Source organism: Halictus rubicundus, chromosome 13 (assembly GCF_050948215.1).
Source record: "Halictus rubicundus isolate RS-2024b chromosome 13, iyHalRubi1_principal, whole genome shotgun sequence".
NCBI classification, from domain to species: domain Eukaryota; kingdom Metazoa; phylum Arthropoda; class Insecta; order Hymenoptera; family Halictidae; genus Halictus; species Halictus rubicundus.
The window spans coordinates 706565-729232 of record NC_135161.1 but is presented as its reverse complement, the minus strand read 5'-3'; the positions used below and the strand labels follow the sequence as shown (position 1 = coordinate 729232).

The window sequence follows — 22668 nt, the reverse complement described above, 5'->3', positions numbered from 1 at the left end:
CCTCCGGGGTATGTTAGTTGCGAGGTGTCCTGTTGAGTACTCGCGTGATCCAGGCACCTCCCCTTTAGCTTAGGTGGGCGTGAGGTTTTGGTGGGTAGTCTCTGGGGGTTCCCCCCACATAACCCCGGCCCGAAAAGCATTTCCTCACAAAAAAAAGACTTCCCGAGACCTGAGGTTGTTAAACAACTTCGTAGGTTTCTCGGGATGATGGACTTTTATCGGAGGTTTATACCTAATGCGGCATCGGTACAGTCACCATTTAATCGGTTGCTTTGCGGTCGCAAAGTTAAAGGAAACGCTCCGATTGAGTGGTCGACAGACGCGGAAAAAGCTTTCCAAGCGTCGAAGGAAGCTTTGACGAACGCGGCATTGTTAGCGCATCCGTCGGGTCACGCGCATCTCGCGATAATGGAAGACGCGTCGGATTTCGCGTTACGCGCGACGTTGCAACAGCGGGAAGAAGGTTCGTGGAAACCTTTAGCTTTCCACACAAAAGCCTTGTCTCCCGCGCAACGTAACTACAGCGCGTACGATCGCGAATTATTAGCCATTTATGCCGCGGTAAAGCAATTCCGACATGCTGTCGAAAGCCGGAAGTTCACGATATACATCGACCACAAACCGCTGGTCTTTGCATTTAGCCGAAAGTCGGACAAATGCACACCCCGGCAGTTTAGGTACCTCAATTACATAGGCCAATTTACAACCGACCTGAGACATATCAGCGGTAAAGACAATGAGGTGGCAGACGCTTTGACTAGAATAGAGTTCGTAACTGCATCGTTAGATTACGCTGATTTAGCGCGATCACAAGAAACGGACGAAGAATTGAAAGATCTTCTGACCGCGTCTGGCACCTCATTGCAACCTAAACGCATAAAGTTAGTAAACAGTGACACTCAGATCCATTGCGACATTTCGACCAGAAATATCAGACCATTCGTGACATTGCCTTTTCGCCGTCAGACGTTTTTATCCGCACACGCGCTTTCGCACCCCGGAATTAAAGCCACGGTGCGGCTGATAAAAGAACGTTTCGTGTGCCCTTCGATGGAAAAGGATTGTCGCGAATGGTCCCGACGTTGCATCCAGTGTCAGCGCGCTAAAATAAGGCATATAACGAGTCCTATCGGTACCTTCGCGTTGCCATCCGCTAGGTTCGAGCACGTTCACATCGATCTAGTGGGGCCATTACCGATTTCGCGCGGAAATAGATACTGTTTAACAAGCGTGGATCGTTTTACGCGATGGTCAGAAGTTTTCCCGATCGAAAACATAGAGGCCGAAACCGTCGCGAGAGCGTTCGTTGCTGGATGGGTTGCACGTTTCGGTACGACTTTAAGGGTCACTACCGACCAGGGGAGACAATTTGAGTCTCAACTGTTTCAGCAGCTCAGTGTCCTTCTAGGCACGACGCATTTACGCACGACTGCATATCATCCAGCAGCGAACGGCTTAGTGGAACGTTTCCATAGGCAGTTGAAGGCGGCGATAAAATGCCACAGCGATGAGCGTTAGTCGGATGTGGTTCCCGTAGTTCTGTTAGGCATCCGAGCAGCGTATCGCGCAGCCTTAGAGGCATCGGTCGCTGAATGACGAAAAATTAAAATTACCAATGGAATTTTGTGCTGACAGAAGGGGAAATAACACGGAACCGGTAGAAGTAGTGAAACAGCTCCGCGGACATTTTCATGATGTAAGACCGGTCCCGGGATCGCGACATGTACAAAAGAAAATTTTCGTTTTCAAAGACTTGTCCACGGCATCACACGTGTTCGTGCGAGTAGATTCGGCAAGAAGCCCGTTAGACAACCTGTACGAGGGACCGTTCCCTGTTATTTCCCGTTCACAGAAAACGTACGTCATTCGGCTTAGAGGTAGGGTTGCGACAATTTCCATAGATCGACTCAAGCCGGCGCACACATTAGATGATAACGAAGACCAGGTACAGACCCATGCGCAGACGTCCTTACCTACCGACAATACCGTGACAAGGGACAATAGCCCAACTTCCGCACAAGAACCGATACGGACGCGTTCAGGTAGACGGGTTAAACTCCCAGTGCGTTTACAGGTTGGCCGGTAGGTCAGTTATAATGTATGTAGACAAACAATGTATATAGTAGTGTAGATAGATAAGTTATTTGGTAAGTTTAGCCGTTATTTAGAATAAGTAAGTATAATAGGACGTTTGCACTGGCAGGGGGGTGATGTAGCGGCCATCGGCACGTACATTTAGCAACATTTGGCGTGCAAATGGTCGAGCGAGTTTATGGAACCCGTTGTCCCACAGCTGTTTTTAAGAAAGCCGTAAATCGTCTTAGCAGTTTTTGTTATGGCACATATTGGCCATTAGATGTTTACCATCGGCCTCAACAGCTCGTACGGGTATCATAAACCTTGAGTTTCCGAAGGGACCCGGAAGATAGGCAGGTAGACGACAGCCGGTCGTGTCATGCACTGGCACAAGCGACCCTCCTGGCACACCCCATACCTAGCGCCCAAATATCCCTCAGCGCAGTCGCGTCCGATTACGCAATAGGTGCGGTCCTACAGCAACGCGTAAATAATAGCTGGCAGCCTATAGCTTTTTACACCAAAACCCTATCCTCCGCTCAACGCAAATACAGCACATACGATAGAGAACTATTAGCGATATATACCGCCGTACGACGCTTCCGATACTAAATCGAAGGGCAATCCTTTATTGTATTTACAGACCATAAGCCTCTGGTTTATGCTTTTAAACAGCGGCTAGAGAAATGCAAACCGAGACAATTTAGGCATTTAGATATCATAGGACAATTTACAACAGACATACGACATGTTAGCGGCAAAGATAACATAGTTGCGGACGCGTTATCCCGAGTAGCAGATGTACATATACCAGCGTGCGCAGATATTACACAAATAGCCGAATCCCAGCAGACAGATGAAGAGCTCCAACATCTTCTACTGACCGAGACTTCGTTAGAGCTAAGAAAAATACGTTTTCCAGCCGCTGCTGGGGGAGAAGTAGAAATATATTGCGACATCGCCACACGTACCGCTCGTCCATACGTTCCAAAGATACACCGTAAAAAAGTTTTTAACAGCCTGCATTCTTTGTCACACCCCGGGTCGCGAGCCTCAAAAGAATTAGTTACAGATCGTTTCACGTGGCCCTCTATAAATAAAGATTATGTCCAATGGACTAGGGAATGCATCCAATGTCAGCGAAACAAAATTACACGACATACAACATCCGCAACAGGCACTATCGAACCACCCAGCTCCAGATTCGAACATATACATTGTGACGTGGCAATAATTGCCACGTTCCTCCCTCAGCCGGTACTAAGAGACCGGGCCGCCCTTTGGCGCCTCCATCACGATATCGGCACTCGCGAGCACTCTCCCAAGGAACGCCGAAAGCACCTTGTGGAGAGGCTAATCCGTTTTGAACGCCGCGCTACTTGGCGCGACGCGAATTGCAGGACCGTAGCCGGGTCCCGGGAGGACCCGGCCCCCGTTTTCCTACTCTCAGGAGCGCGGGTAACTTCGACGAGAGGCACTCAGGGGACGGCATCCGACGAAATCCCGCCGAGAATGTCATCGGGAAGGAACCGAGCCCGGATTCACCAACCCGGAGGTGCCGTCGAGGGAAAGTCGGACCGGAGACAACGAACTTCTCCACCTCGTCGCTACCCCATCCCGGATAAACAATACGGATCCGACGCGGGAGCGGCTCGAGATCTTCCTCCGCGGGAAACTACGAAATCACGGAGGACACCGCCGACCATGTAAATTGGTGCCGGATGCCTTAGGCCCCGTATGTCGCGCGAGAGTAGGAAAACTAGGAAAGTGGGGCACGCCTCGCTTCCGCGTTAGCCGGCCGACGCGAAGTAGGTCACTGTGTCGTTGACTGGCTTAGTAGGTAGTCGTTAAATATTGCATATCGAAAATAGAGTTTTTGCTCCACGACTCCAGGGTAGCTGCCGCTAGAAAGTGATCGCCTAGAAACTGTGCCGTGTGGTAAGTGCCGATCAGGCTCGGCGGACGTCTTTGTGAACGGTAAAAATTCGTGTCGCGAGAGACGTGTTCCCTTATTGCCGGTAAACGCGCGCGAGTTAAAGTCGTGTACGGCCCGGGACCGTCGGCCGGTGAACGTGCGAGCTGAGAGAAGGCGAATTCGGTCGGACAGCGGGGGGCTGCGTGGCCGTCGTAGGACGGCTGTACCTCGCCGGGTTTTGTAGGTGCCAACCTCGAGACGTTCCTACGGTGGGACGACGCGACGTGTCCGTATCGCTGTTTCCGACTCGCTCCGACGGTTATCATCAACAGCAAAGTCAGTAGCGCGTATCTTATCGGAATTCGGTCGCGTAGGGTTCAATCGGAAACGATACTAGACCCCGAGCATCGCGTCCGCGACCGCGTTCGACGCGCTTAAAGAAGTTTCGGGTGCGAAAAGCGCGAGCGACCGGCCATCCGTCGCGAGTTTTGTACTATCGTGCGGGCTTCTCTGACCATCGCTGCCGGGTCCTCCCGACAGCCTTTTGTAACACCCGAAAGACAATAAATGTAAAGTAGAAGCCCAGATTCGCTTGCCGTTATTCTGAGAAACCTTCCCGCCGCGGGGAATGCCCCGTCCACCTTTCCCGTAGAACCCTGACCCGCGTTTTAGTTATCCAGGGTATCGCGCAATGCTCGCCGACTCGAACTCGTGATCCGCGATTCGCGTCTTTATCGAAATCGTTCGTGTGGCACCTACAAGTGCCTTGCGCCCGTTCCGAATACCGAACCTTAGAGAACCGTCGCGAAAATCGAGTTTGCGAGCTGCCGTTTGTCCCGGGTGGACCACGTATCGCGCGGCCGAGCGTGGCCCGGTCTCGCGACCTGTAAAAACCCGCGATTGTCCGGGTTTTCTCCCATCGGACGGGCATGAAAATCCGGGCAATGTGACAACATATCGACATTGTGGGACCACTACCGGTTTGGCAAGGGTTCCGATACTTGTCCTGAGAGCCGCAGTGGGCGGGTGGGACCTCTCGCTGCCGACCGTGGTCGACCACATGGTCGACAGCGAGGAGTCGTGTATGGCGGTGGCCTCCTTCTGTGAGGTCGTAATGACCCAGAAGGAAGCCGCCGAGCGGGCCCGGGAGAGGGACCCGGGCTCCGCGAGGAGAATATGGGCGCGGGGACGACCCCCGCACCGACGTGTGCCCCCCTAGAGGGGGCGGCGTGGATAGGGAGGGCGCGGGGGTCTCCCCCCCCCCCCCGTCAACAGGTGCCCCCGGGAGTGGGGGGCGGAGTGGTGTCGGCGCGGGGAGTCTCCCCGCGCCCTGATGCGCCCCCACCATTGGGAACGGTGAACGTAGCTCCCCCCGTGATAGGACGATACCCCCCCGGGTTAATCTCCCGGTATGGGGGGTGTCGGTCCGTCGCTCCCCTAGGGGAGGGGGATTCGTGGGGGGTTTTGGGTAAGGAAGGGTCGGGGCGTGCCGGATCGCGCCTCCAACGGCCCTTCCTTCCGGTGGCGGCGTCTTCTTGCCTCGGCCGGGACTGGTTCCTTCGGGACACTGGCCCCGAGCGGGGCACGAAAACTCCGGGAGTTGTGGGTGGACCGAGCTGGGGCTCGGGAAGCCCAATCCGAAGGCTCCAGGGATGGGGACACCGGGCGGGTCCCTCCGCCCGAGGTCGTATAGCGTAGGCAGTGGGGGAGGTTAACCCCTCCCCCGGGGTATGATGATAGCTGGGGGTGTCCTGTTGAGTACTCGCGTGATCCAGGCACCTCCCCTTTAGCTTAGGTGGGCGTGGGTTTTTAGTGGCTAGCCTTTGGGGATTTCCCCCAAGGGCAGTCCCACATAACCCCGACTCCCCCCAGGGAGTCGGGGTATGCGTAAAGCATTTTCCCACAGAAAAAAAGAAGGGTTAGGGATTGTCACGAATCCAACCGCCACGGCGTCCAAACGGTACGAGTTCAATCGGCACGGCGTCCAAACGGCACGAGTCGGATCGGCACGGAGTCCAAAAGGAACCCGTCCAATCGGTCGGAGTCCAACTGGGCATCACCCGTTACCGTCCGTGCCTGGGCCCCTTCAATGCAGTCCCTTGCCATAAAACACTCGAAACCGTTCGTCTCCTAGGCTCAGCGCATCCGGGTGCTTGAAACTGCAATTCGAATGGTTTGCAGATGGTTGGAGAAACCCAGGGTTCGGTCACCAAGCGTGTGTGGCCTTGGCTTACCCTGGACCTGTTTCAAGCACCCAGTCCCTAGATCCTCCCACCAAACCTCCGAAGTAGGGTTAAAACTTTAGAGTAGTGGGGAGAATCGAGGCTAGCTTATTTGCAACTCGTGTTCTCCCAACCAGATCGCTCTGGGAAGCCACCTAGTTTAGAAAAGTTCCAATAGATACATAACTTGTACAGGTGACTTGGCTCCTTCCAGCAGCGTTCTCTTGTGTTTAGTTTGAAATATAGTTCGTTACCAAAAACTTGCCATTCATTTCCTTCCATCCATTTGGAAGGTGCTCCTTCGAGCATAGTAATAGTTCTTAGCGGGCACCTCGCTGTGCAAAAACATCAGAGGTCCGAAAGATCACCGAAGATCTACCGCGGGCATAAACAAATTGCAATGTTTTCATAGCAGGGACAATTTTAAAAATTTGAAAAAATGAGGGTATAGTCCCAAGTGTTCTCTTTACGGACCTGTTTATAAAAAAGCGGCCACTTTAAAATTGACGAAAATAAAATTATTTGAAGTACAGTGAATTCCCGATATAAGTCACTAGTAACTTTACGTAAAGTTACATAAGTAACTGGCGAGAAATATTTAGACGAAATCTGTGGTTCTCGTCGAACATTGCATTTGAAATACACAGTGCACGCTGGAAACGTAAATGACCCTACTCGTCTATATATTCCAAACCCGTGACATATAGACGGATAGGGACAAGAAGGCTGAGGAAATGTAGAAAAGAACAGCGAAGCTCGAGATCCGTCGCCGACTAGGAGTGTAACGTAACACGATCATGTATATCGATGTGAGACCAGAAGACCACTACTAATCCAATTACAAAACTTCTTCATCTTTCATTATTTTTTTATAAGACTTTCACCAACATATTCGTGGCATTTTTCTGTTGAAAATGAAACCAAATATGATATAATTCCGATGATATTTACTTGTGTAATGAGCGATGAAAGTTATTTTCCATTACTATTATATTAACGGAAAATTAGTGTAAACATGATCCGAATGATATCGTATTAGGTATCATTTTAATCAGAAAAATTCCACAAGTATATTGGTGAAAGTCTCGCAAACAAATAATTAATAATAAAAAAGTTCAAGTTTTCATTTAAAGGCCTGAGCTCACGCCAGTCTTTCATCTTTCCCGAACGCTTCGATTCTCCGCGGCTCTTTACATAAGTAACTATTATCGGAATTATATCAAATTGGGTATCATTTTCATTATAAAAATGCTACGAATATGTTGTTGAAAGTCCCATAAAAAAATAATAAAAAATAAAGAAGTTTTGTTATTGCATTAGTGTTCGATCCCACCGAGATCTTCTTTTTTATGGTATAGTCAATCGTCGTGAGGCAACAGCTGCATAAAGTTAAAGCTGAAAGCCATAAATTATGCCCTTCTCCGATTTCTAGCCATCCTTCGAAAATTAGAAGAATGCTAATTCTCGAGTGGCCGTACGCACGGTATTCGAGGGTTTTTTAGCTGATGCCATTGGAAAGTGGCCATAAAGTTCAATCCGGGAAATCCTCGCTCCGCGTACCACCCGCAATGTACCGGAGGTCCCGGATTCGAACAAAGCGGGCCTTATAGCCCGCACAAGCGTCGACCAGGCCAAGAGGTCAATCCCTCTTGTGCCACACGTGCGCGTGCCCCTTAACCGTCGTCACTGGACCCAAGCTAAGGGGAATAAATTCGTTCGCGAGCCACTTAGGCTAAATACTCGGGTTGTTCCGGGGTCCTGCAATTCGTTTTTTTTTTCAATTTTCCTGGTTTGACTTGTGGGTGGAGATTTCCTCCTCCACCGGTGAGGGTTGTCCCGGAAGATTCTTCCCCTTCAAGTTAGCCAGCGAATGAGAAGGACTTTTCCCCCAAGTTGGGATGTTTTCTTGGCACGACCGAGGTGACCAGCGAGCGGACTCCGGGACAGAAGACAGACTTCAACTAGACTTCGACTCACTTTCGACTCGTTCGAGACTTCAACTTACATTGGTCAGATCAAAACCTACATTCGACTCGGTAGTTCGACCAAACTCGTCTCTTTCACTCGGAATTCGACTTGTGTTCGAAGACTCGTTCGAAACTCGTATCTTTTACTCGGTAATTCTTCGTTACTTCTTGTACCGCGAGAGTCTACTGGCTCCGTGAAACAGTTGCCCAAAGTTAGTTCTGCAGGCAACAGTTGTTATTTTGTTACGTTATTAATAAAGATATATTTATACACGAACGAAACAATTCAATTAGTAGATCATGTGATGAACTGATTAGCTGGATCTACTGGTCTCACACCGATATACCCGACCGTGTTATGTTACACTCCTCGGCGGCGGCGGCTGCTCTCGAGCTTTGGCCCCTGACGGAGCCCCGCGGTGGTGTGGGTAGTTCCAGGGACCTTTAAACGCTAGGCTTCTAGGGACTTATATGGGGAATTCACTGTAAACACTGCACCGCAAGATACAGCCAGCCTCGAACGCTGGCGCAATAGAATTCTGTTCAGAAAGCAGTTCTCGTAGAGTCAGCTTTACGAGTTCGCGAAGCCTCGTTTGTGCGACGCCACCGGGTGTCTGGCGCCCGATTTTTTATACAAGTTCGAATTTGAAGAATGGAAGCTGCATGGAAGCTGAGTCCACGGAAAACCGTTTGTCCCGGGTGGACGGCGTATCGCGCGGTTGAGCGTGGCCCAGCTTCTAGGCCTGTAAATACCCGGTGTCGACTAAGGTTTTCGTCCTTCCGATGGGGACGAGACATTAAGCGACGTGACTGGACATATAACCCAGTGTCATCGTTCAAAATACTATAAACGTTTATAGTTTACAGTATTTACAGTCATTCGTTATGTATAATTATTGTTAAATGGCAAGAAACAAAGAAAACCCAAAACACGTATCCCCTATTTTGGATCAAAGATTACACACCCGAGTTTTTAAATTAAGATGAATTAACAATAAATAGGAGAAACTGCAAAAAAATTTAATTTGTAATATATTGTTTAAACAAATAACTTTTGTTAAAATTTTTTTGCGCGACTGAATTTCCCATTCAACAACACACAACTTAAAAAAAATTCAATATTTTTCGACCTGTGGTTTCCGCGATATTTCAAAAAATGTGGTTTTGACCTCCAACTTTGAGGGCTGTTTGCACCTCTTCAAAGTGCATGGTTGGCGATAAAAAAAACACGTATCAAATATTTTTCGAAGAACTATGTATCACAAAAGTTTCATCAAAATTGGCTTGTGTAACTTGAATAGATTCCCTTGTTAGATCTACAAAAGCCACCTTTTAAATTTTCATTACAGACACCGATAAAAAACTTAAAAATCGTGACCTCTATTTCTTTCTTCGCAATTACGACCAATAAAAATTAAAAAATATTATTCATGCATTACTTAATAAATTAATTCTAACATCTCCAAAGAATTCAAGCCGTTTGCTCCAACTTTAAAAAAGTTATTTGTTTTTAACAGGTGTACGAATACTTTGTACACCAACTACACGTACATATGTTTTATAAAATGGTCAAACATTCTAGGAGTAAATCTAAACCTCTGAATCGGTGGACATTTGTAAAATAAATTCGCCGTAAAAATGTTTATAAGAAAGAGAATTATTATAAACGATTTCGATATTATAACACTTTTCAAATCATGAATTTGAAATGTTGTATTATAAATACAAATATCCGTAAATATGTGCAGGATTTGACCATGAATATAATTGTTTCTACAGTGACATTTACGACGAATCTAAGTCTATAGCTTTAGGTGGAGACCTTACCTGTACATGTGGATCATGACAAAGATGATCGGCACTTCTGGATAGTTCTGGTACCATGCTGGTGAAACTGATGTCCGAAAGCATCACTCGTCTAGCCTCTCGAGTTTTGTCAGAGAGTCGGAGTCTTCCAGGTACACCAGTCGGCAAAGCGAATTTACTTGGCAACGTAGTGAACGCGTGAGCCACTTTGTGCGCGAGATAGCTTTCCGAACGCCAATGAGCCGGAAGCGCAGAGATGTCCGTTTGAGCACCAGACTCGCGTCTAGCACCGCTGATCCTGTCCATAACCGGCCTCAACGGTGCCGCAGCGCTCTTTCGACGGCTGCCTGCTAGAGCTTCTCGATGAATGATCGGTCTGCAAATACGATAATTGTCTGTTTTAGTGCATCGACATCGACAAACATTCTTGGATGAAACATCACTCTACCGTCAATCACCGATTTTGACGAAGCCTTGCCCATTTATAGTTTATCCAAAAATACTTGGCGTGTATTCTTTTTATTAGCGGATAAGCAGGCTTAGGGAGTGAAATTACCCGACAAAGTGGGGGTTCGCAAACCCTTTAAGTTCAACGCGCGCCGGGGACAAGGGCACACAATAGCTTTTTGCGAACGGATAAACAGAGGGAAAACGACGACGACAACTCCCATCGGATTGATCCCCTGCCGAAAAGGTGGGCAATGTCTGCAGGATTGTCCCTGCATACGCCACGAGGGAATCGACTGGCCCAACATTTACAACCGCCATAGCTAGAGAAACAGATAGCATGGCTCGATCTCTCGAGACTGGCATCCCTTGGACCACCGGACAGCGCGGACAAATGGCCTATTTTTGGGCACTTTTCTAAATTTGCATAATAATGTGTATCTATATACAGGGTGGTCCACGCAATTGTTTCAAGTCATAACTCCGTTATTATTGCATTTACGAAAAAATGATAAAGGAGAAAGATAAATGGTTCGAAGAGCACTACATCTACAGGCCTTTAAATTTTTTTAGATGCAGCAGCGCATGTGCAATTAACAATTGCATCATTTCTTTAAATAGAAATGAATATTTTCTGCACAGATCGATTCTTCCGTTAATTCTACGTAAAAAATGATTAGGGTACCATGACAAAAACATTATTAGATCTCGAGATATTTTCAAAAAATGTCTTTATTGAAGAAGATACTCAAACACTTCATGACTATGTTGTAAAGGGAAACACCCTTTCGACATTGTTATCATAACAGAAACCGATTTGTACGAATAAGTACAAAACTAAGATTTTGAAAAAGTGTAGCTGTATTTCACTAAATACAAGAAAATGTATTTTACTAACAGTGAGAAACAAGATATGTACGACACTTTTGTGTTGTGACAAAGATGCGAATGCCGCCGCAAGACTGTACCAGGAAAAATATCCAAACCGTCGACAACCATCGCGACAATTGTTTTTCAAATTGAATAACAGTTTGCAACAGTATGGTGCATTTACCAAACCCAAAAGAGAAGTTCCAAAACCAGTAGTAGGAAATGAAAACAACAGAGTGGACATACTCGCTTATTTACAGTGGAAACCACAAGCATCTACACGAGAAATATCGAGAGAATGCAATGTAAGCCTCGTTAGTGTGAAACGAATTTTACAATCAGAGAAGCTTCATCGGTATCGATTTAGTGTTGGACATGCCTTACATGCTGGAGATTCAGTAAGACGTATGCAATTTTGTCAATTTGTTTTAAATCAAATTCAGATGAACGAAGATTTCCCGCGGCAGATTTTGTGGACGGGTGAATTGACGTTCAACAACAATGGTATTTTTAATCGTCATAATGAACATACATGGCCAAGAAGAAATCCATTCCTTAGGAGGAACACACATCACCAAATAAGGTACGCTATTAATGTATGGTGTGGGATTTTAAATACCAATATCATTGGTCCATACTTCATCGATGGTGCCATAAACAGAGAAAAATATCGGCACTTTTTGGAATTTGGATTGTCATCTCTTCTCGACGACATTCCTCTCCGAGACAGGCTAAATTGTAAATACTTTCAACAAGATGGTGCACCGGCACAAAACTCACAAGTGGCCATGCGGTTTCTAAAAAATAAGTTTTGCAATAACGTTATCGCAACAAACACATCAATACGTTGGCCAGCCCGTTCACCTGATTTAAGTCCCCTTGATTTTTTTCTGTGGGGTTATTTGAAAGATAGAGTTTATTCAAATCCCATAGATTCTATAGAGAATCTGAGAGAAAGAATCATACTGGAATGTACAGCAATAACTGCAGACAATTTAAACGCAGTTATGCAAACAATAAAAAAACGTTATCAGAAATGTTTAGAATGTAATGGAGAAGCGTTTGAGCATTTTCTTCAAACAAGACATTTTTTGAAAATATCTCGAGATCTAATAATTTTTTTGCCATGGTATCCTAATCATTTTTTACGTAGAATGAACGGGAGAATCGATCAGTGCAAAAAAATATGCATTTTTATTTAAAGAAATGATGCAATTGTTAATTGCACATGTGCTGCTGCATCTAAAAAAATTTAAAGGCCTACAGATGTAGTGCTCTTCGAACCATTTATCTTTCTCCTTTATCATTTTTTCGTAAATGCAATAATAACGGAGTTACGACTTGAAACAATTGCGTGGACCACCCTGTCCACTGTGTATATATAATATATACAGGGTGGAGCATTTAAATGGGAACACCTAAATATCTCGGTTGTTATTAGTCGTACAAAAAATCTCCAGAGAATAAAGTTATACTGTTTCAAGGGGCGAATTTGATGACGGTAAAAATTTTTTCTTAAGGTCATTTTTTTTACAAGATTTCAAGGCCATCGATATTTTTTTTAATGGAATCATATATTTTTATTATTGCTATGTGATAACCGAGGTCAAGACGAATCCAACGACCTGTACTATTATGACGGGGTCTGGAACCTAGGTCTTCCCTAGTAACGCGTTATTGATAAAGTTAGCAACGAGTCCGTATAAATACCGGTAGATTACCGCGGAGCGAGCACTCTTGCTGCACCTGTGGGAGAGGACGAGATAAGACCACGGCCGCCCACAGGATGGGAGAGTACGAAGCAATGCTATCGGACGCCCAGTAACCCAGGAGAGGACAGGGGTTGCACCAGAGCGTCTCTCTGGATACATGGGGGAGGACGGCCATGAATGCCGCCCGCCCGCCGAGAGGAAAGAACAGGGTAACTTCCGTCAGTCACAGACTGAACTCCGTGTTTCTTTTATTGTAACGCCTATTCGACCGAGTGTTTACGGAACGCGATCGCTAGGCGCTACCTTTTGTTAAAGTTCCGTTTTTCCCCATAACATTTTGGCGATCCTGCCAGGATATACACAAGAGGACGACTGGAAAACTCGGGAGACAACCGGCTGAGAGACAAGTCCTCTGAAGGTCGTCACGATTTGTATAACGGACCAAGGAAAGGAAAAATCAGGGTAAGCCGAAACACTGGCTTTCGATAGATACCGAAATCCTCCTCCTGTCACTGATACCAGTGACGAAGAACCTTTAGCTACCATCGTTACCAAGATGTCCAATCCTCCCGAAGGATCGTGGCGCTCACGAAATCCATTCAAACCTTGACCACGCAACAGGAAAAAATTACGCAAAATATTGCAATACTGGCAACTGAAAACGACAAAAGAAGACAGGAAATGCTGACGTTTCATAAAGTCTTAAAACCACTACTTACGGACGACGAGACTACTGCTATGTACGGTAACATCGCCGCAGGCAATCCTACGTGGCATCCCGCAGAGGAAAGGGAAATGGACAAAGAAGACGGATCGTTTAAGAACCACTTCCGACTACCGGGTACATCTCGACAAAATTCTGATCAGGTTAGCAACAATACGGAGCCCAGGTATGAAGAGCATCGCTTTAAAAAGGCCAAAGACCTAGCCGACACTATCAAGCCTCTCAGAGGGCGGGATGACTCCGGGGTTGAGGATTTTATACGAATGATTAAGCGCGCTAGATCTCGTTGCTACGAGCACGATTGAATTTAATAAAAGAAAAGCATTCGAATCAGTCAAAGTTCAAAAAGCATTCAAAAGTTGCGAATCCTGTCAAAGGGAAAAATTGATTAGAATTCGCAGTAAGGAACTCGCAGTTATTCCTGACACGCCATGCGCACCGAACGATAAAATTGCGATGGACATACTCGGACCACTGACGTCTACTAATAGAAACAATAAATACATCCTATCTATACAAGACGTTTTAACGAAGTATTTACTATTAATTCCATTAAAATCAACAAACACGACGACGATTATCGACGAACTTCAACGACACTACATTTACATATTTTCAGCACCAAAACACATACTGACTGAGCAAGGATCAAATTTTATTAGCAAATTGATGCAGGAATTCGAGTCACAGTTTCAAATTAGGAACATTAGAACGACATCATTTCATCCACAATCTAACGGCAGTTTAGTAAGAACGCACAGTACAGTATTGAATTTTATCAGGACGTGCATGCCTGACAAAAATAACGAGTGGGGCGAAAATTTACAACTTGTTTGCATGGGTTTCAATACCGCGATACATGAGTCAATTGGACACACCCCATTTGAGTTAACCATAGCGAGTACACCGCTATTATCTCAAGAGGAACTATTCAAACATTGGAAGCATAGACATAACACTTATATAAACAAGGCACGCTACAATCTAGAGAAAACAAACGAGAAAACTCAACAAAGAACTAATCAGAATACTATCCGAACGCAACCTATATTCAACATTGGAGACTATGTGTTCTTACACAATGACAATGTCAGGAAGAATAAGTTAGAACCAGAATGGCTTGGACCATAGCCCATCCTAAACACCCCCCCCCCCGACTTACACTATAAAATTTAATGATACTCATATGGCCAAAGTGCACGGAAATAGATTAAAGCCCTGTATTTTTAGTTTTCCAGATGTTACTTCTAACAATAACACTAATGACATTACAAACGACCCTAGCACTTCGTAACTACAGTCTGGGACAATTGGACGTATTCGTGGAAAAAGAGAAAGACGTACAATTATGTAGTCAGGAATGGACATTAGTTGTTGATATCAATACCGATTTTATCGGGAACCGATATACCGACATAGCGAATCTCTTCGACATCACCCTAAAACACTGCGCCAGCGTTGCAATTCGAATTATGAAATCTCCATTCTTCGTAAACGGCTAACGAATATAAAATTGTCCAAGGACAACCTACGTATATTATTAGGAACCAGAACAAAAAGAGGTCTAGTTAATATAATCGGTAGCATTTCAAAATCTCTGTTTGGCACATTGGATGAAGACGATTTGGAACTTATCAATGGAAACCTCGACATATTGTTTAAAAATCAAAACGACATGAGTAAAATCGTAGCTAACCAAAGAAAAATCATTAGAACTATAATAAACAACCAAAACATGGAAACAAGAAAATATCAACTTATATAACCGGAGCAATGGGCTAATCACTTTTCAAACTCAGCTTCTCGCAGTAAATTCATTGATGGACGAATTAGAAATAGATCTAGAAACCTTAACAACCGCAATACATATTGGCAAGACCGGTATAATCCATTCCCATCTATTAAAACCAAGCGACTTCATACAACTTTGATTGAAGATAACTTCCAAACGCTTATTAGTATTAGTACAGTAAAAATTCTTACAAAAAATAGCAGACTGATTTACTACATAAAAACCACGATCCTAAGCAAGAAAACTTGGCATTTGATCATGTTATATCCGATACCATGCTATAACGAACTAACCAAAAGCCATACAATAGTTATCATTCCACACTACTACTACATTAGAGAAGAAATGAATTATATTGCAGTAGGCTCGACGTATTTGGACAAACAATGTAAAGAGGTTCATAATGAACTCGCCTGCAAACAAACGCAGTCCACAAACAAACACGAACAAACCTATTCATAATGTAATGTCAAAACTTAACTGCGAGGTACAGCTATTACAAAAAAACGAACGCTCATCCAGACAAATGTACGGTAGCACCTGTTAACATCGACAAACTAACTTTTGTGCACATTTTGGCGAGTAATAGATACATAGTAATCCCACAAAAGCCACTTGATGTACAAGTCGTATGTAAAGAAGCTAAAACAATTAGGTTTACAGAACCAACCCTTGTATCGACCTCAGACGATTGCACATTTTTAACCTGTAGAATTGTAGAATTCAGAATTGTAGAAAACTCTAAAAACTTAACGTTTGAATCTATCTATAAAAATATCGAATATACTAACTTACATACGACTTCAACGAACTTAGACATGTTATACCAGATCTACATTTGCGAATTAACCACAAAATTATAGAAGAATATAACACTCAATTAAATAACATGGACGAAAAATTAGGACAAATTGTAAACTCCAAGCGTGCGAAAAATTGGAAAGAAATGACCACATCTACCATTCAGTACATTGGCTACATATCAATCGCACTTATAGGATTCTCTTCTGTCAAACCACCAACCAATCAGCAGTAACAAAGGAATCATCGACACCCCGAAGCAACCCCTCAGAAATCCGGACCGGAGATATGGAGTTATTACCCAGACCCATAGAAATACCTACCGCAAGGGAGTTAAACATTCCAACCAGCAAACCATCCATTCCGCTAGCATTCAAAAAACGCCTAAGATTTGGAGGACCAAATCCAATCTAAGGAGGGGGATGTGTAACGACTACATGACTCAGGACCGATGACACATTGTATAACAAACAAGCAGCCACCGATCGCCCCTGTACCTTGCCCTTAGCAGATAGTACCCGATAACCTTCAATAAAACGTCAGAATATTTGTGTCAGTCACAGACTAAACTCCGTGTTTCTTTTATTTTAACGCCTATTCGACCGAGTGTCTACGGAACGCGGTCGCTAGGCGCTACCTTTTGTTAAAGTTACGTTTTTCCCCGTAACAAATGTAAGCATCGGCGATGCGAATAGCTACATCACGTCTAAACGTGCACGAAAATCAAATTATCCCGGATGTTAATAAAATTTGGACAATACAATTCAAAATTATTTTCAAAATTTATCTTCCGAATTTATTTTCTACAGCTGTTGTCCGAAATTATCGCACGACACAGTCGAACAGACCTACAGGGGATGCCACTGACAAAAAAAACCACATTGATAATAGTACCTTGACGGTAATGTTTGGAAACTTATTGATACGGGTGTCGCTCTAACGCGCCACGAATAGCGCCTATGGCACGAGCCTGAGTTGGCTCGAGAACTAGGATAATTTAGTGACTAGAAAATTTAGTGACATTTGAATATAACTTCTGAACCGTAAGAGATATCGACACGAAATTTGGGCTCAATAATATATTATCATTATATTACAAATGGGTGAAAAAAAAATCAAAAAAATTATTTTAGTAATATTTACTTTGTATTTGGTTATTATATACTTTATGTTACGTAATTATTAATTCTTTAGCTTCTTGATCTAAATTTCTAATTTTCTTTGTACGTGTATATTAGATATACAGGGTGTCCCAAGCAACTGGAACAGGCTGTCCCTCCTAAACGGTTGGGAATAGAAAAAGTTGTCTTATAAGAAAAAGTTGAATGGCATCAGACGGTGCATAATACGCAACTAATTTTATGCACTTTTTTGCATCGGTTCATCAGAAAAATGCAATTGCACTTTTTTAAAAAATGGAAACCTACATTTTTTACTGCACCAATCGATACAGTTTGTTGTGCTCTACATAAAAGTACTAGTTACTAGGGTAATGGTACTAGTTTTATATATACAGGGTGAGTCACCAAACGTTAGCCCCTCAAATATCTTTGTTGTTTCTAAAGATACGTAAAATATGGTAAGGAAACAAAGTTGAATGGTACAATGGGGCTGACACGATGCAAAAAAAAATTTTGTTTTTATGTCATTTTTTGGAGATATCAAGGTCACCTTGACTTTTTTAAATGGAACCACCATTTTTTAAACACCTACAATGATAGTCCCTTTCATTAGGAATTCAGTGACTATAATTAGTCCAAGGTCATTCAAGGTCGAGGACAGAAAAAACGTATAAAACTAAAATATGGAATCAGAATACCTGTATTTTATAAATGTTCGAAATGATGGCCGTCTGCGTCGATACATTGTTGTAAACGAGCTCTGAAGGAATGTTGAACTCTGATAAGTGTATCCGACATGATATTCGTACATGTTGTGATGATACGCTGACGTATATCTTCAACTGTTGTTGGAGCATCCGTGTACACGGTCTCTTTTAGCAGACCCCATAAAAAGAAATCCAGTGGATTTAAATCAGGCGAACGTGCTGGCCATGAAACTGTTCCGCCTCGTCCAATCCATGGGTTTGGATATCGAGAATCCATGTTGGTACCACATATCGTAGCGATTTTGTAAAGGGACATCTTCTAACAAAATTGGCAGATCTTCTTGCAAAAATTGAGCGTATTTCTGTCCCGTCATCATTCCGTTAACGAAATATGGTCCAATTACTTTGTCGTTCAAAATACCACACCACACGTTTACGCTCCATTGTCTTTGATGATCAATTTCTCGCAGCCAGTGCGGATTATCCACAGACCAATAATGGGCGTTCCGTAGATTAATTGAGCCATGATTAGTAAATGTTGCTTCGTCCGTAAACAAGACATTAGAAAAAAAATGAATGATTTTGAAGCAATCCCCATTGACAAAAGTTAATTCTATTTTGAAAATCATTCCCGTGCAATTCTTGATGGAGCGATATGTGGAACGGATGAAATTTATGTCGGGCCAGAATTCGTATTACGCTACTTTGACTTATGCCTGCTTCCCGGACAATTTTTCTCGTACTCGCGTGAGGATTGACAGCTATAGCTGCTAAAATATTAATTTCATTGTCTTCATTAGTCGTGGGATTCTTCCGTTTGTACTGTCTTGCATGTACACTTCCAGTACTTCGAAACAACCTGTACGTATTAGTGAAAGTATGTCTAGAAGGAGTGTTTCGCTCGGGGTACCTTTCTTCATAAAGTAGTCGGGCCTACACTGCATTTTTTCTACATTCACAGTAAATCGTGATCATATCACACTTTTCAGTCATCGAATATAACATAGCGGAATCGCGTTTGGAAACATACTGATAGTAAATAAGAATGCTGAATAACATTGAAGGACCTTAGTATGTTTACTTTAACTACGACCATAGTATGTTTACTATTTCCTACAAGTCTCAACCGTGATAAACGTATTCTGCTTCCATATTTTAGTTTTATACGTTTTTTCTGTCCTTGACCTTGAATGACCTTGGACTAATTATAGTCACGGAATTCCTAATGAAAGGGACTATCATTGTAGGTGTTTAAAAAGGGTGGTTCCATTTAAAAAAGTCAAGGTGACCTTGATATCTCCAAAAAATGACATAAAAACAAAATTTTTTTGCATCGTGTCAGCCCCATTGTACCATTCAACTTTGTCTCCTTACCATATTTTACGTATCTTTAGAAACAACAAAGATATTTGAGGTGCTAACGTTTGGTGACTCACCCTGTATATAAAATATCTAAAGAGGGAGAGAGAGAGAGAGTGAGAGAGAGAGAGAGAGAGAGAGAGAAACACAAATATATCTGCAAAACTATAATCAATAAAAATAACTGTAATACAAAAAAAATTGCTCCTTATATCTCACTATGCACGCTTAGACGATTCTCTTTCAACTGAATGCTAAAAAAAACATCGAATATATTGTGACAGTCGAATGTGTAGCATAACATAAACATTGCATACAAAGTATTGCAGAGTAGGGCGATGGATTCGAACCGCAGCTACACAGGAGTATACATAAAACTATATGGACGGACTGAACATTGACAACATTAGATATCAATAATTTGAGAAGTGGGACGGGGGGGGGGGAATAATTCTGGTGTGATTATATAAAAGAAGATGTACTGTAAATATTGTAATTTGTTTTAAAGCGGAATTCTGTGGAATTAAAAAAATATGCTCTATTAATGTAGAAAATTTCGCAAATTTTTCCTTGTATATTCAACATTATTTCTTTAATAGAATACGTGCATAAATTGCTATTAAAAAACAAGATTTGCTGCGCACAGTGGTGCCAAGGCGGCAAAAAATCCCTTTTATAAATTTTCGATTTTTATAAAAAAAAATTATTTTTGTATAACCTAATAGTGCGTGCATGATGTGCCAAAATCAGATTTTTGAAAAACAATTTTTTTACGGAGATATACGCATGGTAAATAACCATTTCCACGCTCCTGGGAATTCATCAGTTTTCAGTGCGATAGTTATGTAATTACTCCGCCTATAATTGAATACTTAGGGGTCTACAAATCATATGGATTATTGCAAATGGCTTCAACTATTAACTGGCAAAAAAAATTTTCCAAAAAAAGTTGTTTAACATTACGTAATATGGACTAACCTGAAGCCCCTTTGCGTTACGCTCATTTTTTATTTATGGAGGAATACAAAAAATCCTTTGAATAACTTCGATCTGGAACTAATCGTTTTAGCAAGTTATAATATTGATCTAGCTTTGTGCAAAATTTCATGAGATACTTCGAGATGCTTTCGCCGCAATTTAAGTTTAAATATCAACTTTCGGAATTTCCAAGAATGAATCGCGCAGATGTCACGATTATTTGATGTTTCAGGTGAAATTTTTTAGGGATATATCATTTATGATGAAGGAAAAAGTGAAATAGTTAGTTAGAATTAATTGTTTAAATAAAAAAAATTTTAAATAATTTCTTTATATGGACAAACCTGAAGCCTCTTTGCGTTACGGTCATTTTCTATTTATGGAGGAATACAAAAAATCCTTTGAATAGCTTAGATCTGGAACTAATCGTTTTGGCAAGTTATAATATTAATCTAGCTTCGTGCAAAATTTCATGAGATACTTCGAGATGCTTTCGCCGCAATTTAAGTTTAAATATCAACTTTCAGAATTTCCAAGAATGAATCGCGCGGATGTCACGACTATTTGATGTTTCAGGTGAAATTTTTAAGGGATACATATCAAATAATTAAAAAAATGTAACATTCATACATATAAAAAAATATTTAATAACAATTTTTTATGTTAAATAAACAAAGTTTTCGTTCACTGGACCACTGTCGAAAAAATGCAACAGGTATTTTTTGGTAGTGCTACAACGAACGCTATAAAAATAATTTATCTAAGATAAAAAAATTGTTATTAAATATTTTTTTATACAGAAAAAATTAATAAATCATATGCACTTCACATTTTTCTTTATTATTTAGAAATTTTCCTAAAAAATTTCACCTGGAACATCAAATAATCGTAACGTCCGCACGATTCACTGTAGGAAATTCTGAAAGTTGATATTTAAACTTAAATTGTGGCGAAAGGGTCTCGAAGGGTCTCATGATTTTTTACACAAAGTTAGACCAATATTACACGTTGCCAAAACTATTAGTTCCAGACCAAAATCTATTAAAGGATTTGTTGTATGCTTCCATAAATAAAAAATGGGCAGAAAACAGAGATTTTCGATTAGCCCATATTACTTAATGTTATCAACTTTTTACAAAATTTTTTTTTGCCAAATAAGCGCTGTACCTGTGTCAATCTCTCCACAAATTTTCACACAAATTCGTTGGATAGTTTCGTTTTTACAGATTTGTTGCTGCTTTTTGGCCATTTGGCACCACTGTGCGGCGCGGCGCGTGGCCGGGTCGAGGAGGCGTAGCTTTCGAAAATCGGCCGTCTTGTGTCAACAATTGCGAGCCCCGATTTAGAAGATATTCGAGAAAAACAATTTTATGAGCATTTAATTAATTATTTTAATGTTTTAGGTCCCAGGGGCGCGTTTTCCCGTTATCCGATCGAGCTCAAACTTTTTTTTTTTATTAATTAGAACAATCCTAAGGGTACCGTAAAAAATCCAAGAGTCAAAAATAAGACCTTATTTTTCACGGACACGTCGCCCCCTACATTTGTGCCTTTTCATGAAAAAATGATACATATAAAATTTTAAATCGATTGGACGGCGGGTAGACGTGGCACAACTTTGTACGAACTAAGATTATTTCACATTGATTGGCCTGTCGAATTTCTGTCCGCCACCTTTCCGCTAACAAGTCCGTTTCCGCGGAGCATAATACCGGTGATAACGACGCGTCCGGTTCTTAATTGTTATTAGTTTTGCGGGGTGTTTTTGCGCATCCGAAGTTATACAGGTTGCATCCTACAATTTGGAAGTGAAACAACTACGCGAGACTATCGTAAGTTTCTTGTTTTCTTTTCGAGTACCAGGAGCATTTCGTCATGCACAATGAATGGCAAAGGCTATATAAAGGGTGTCCCAAAATGACCTGATATTTTAAATTGCGCGCCATTATTTTGTGCCGCACTAATCTTTGACAACTGGCATCAGGAAGTATTGAGGTTTAGTCATGAAGAATTACACGATCAAGCAACGCATAGAAATTGTGAAAATGCACTACGAAAATGGTGGACTTTGCAGAAACGGTTCGAAAAGTCCGTTTTTAAAAAGAAATCCGCCGCGGCGATGTGAATTGGCCATCAAGATCGTGCGATTTGACGCCATTGAACTTTTTTCT

The 22668-nt window shown here is 42.7% G+C and overlaps 1 protein-coding gene across 2 annotated transcripts in view; it reads right to left on the bottom strand.

Annotated features, from left to right (window-relative positions):
* LOC143360360 (uncharacterized) overlaps positions 1 to 22668 on the bottom strand; it is a 277601-nt gene that overhangs the window by 139783 nt on the left and 115150 nt on the right. For both annotated transcript variants that reach the window (XM_076799127.1, XM_076799128.1), the window contains exon 4: positions 10008 to 10362. In XM_076799127.1, coding sequence (XP_076655242.1) covers positions 10008 to 10362 — 355 coding nt within the window. The remainder of the gene's footprint in view (positions 1 to 10007; positions 10363 to 22668) is intronic.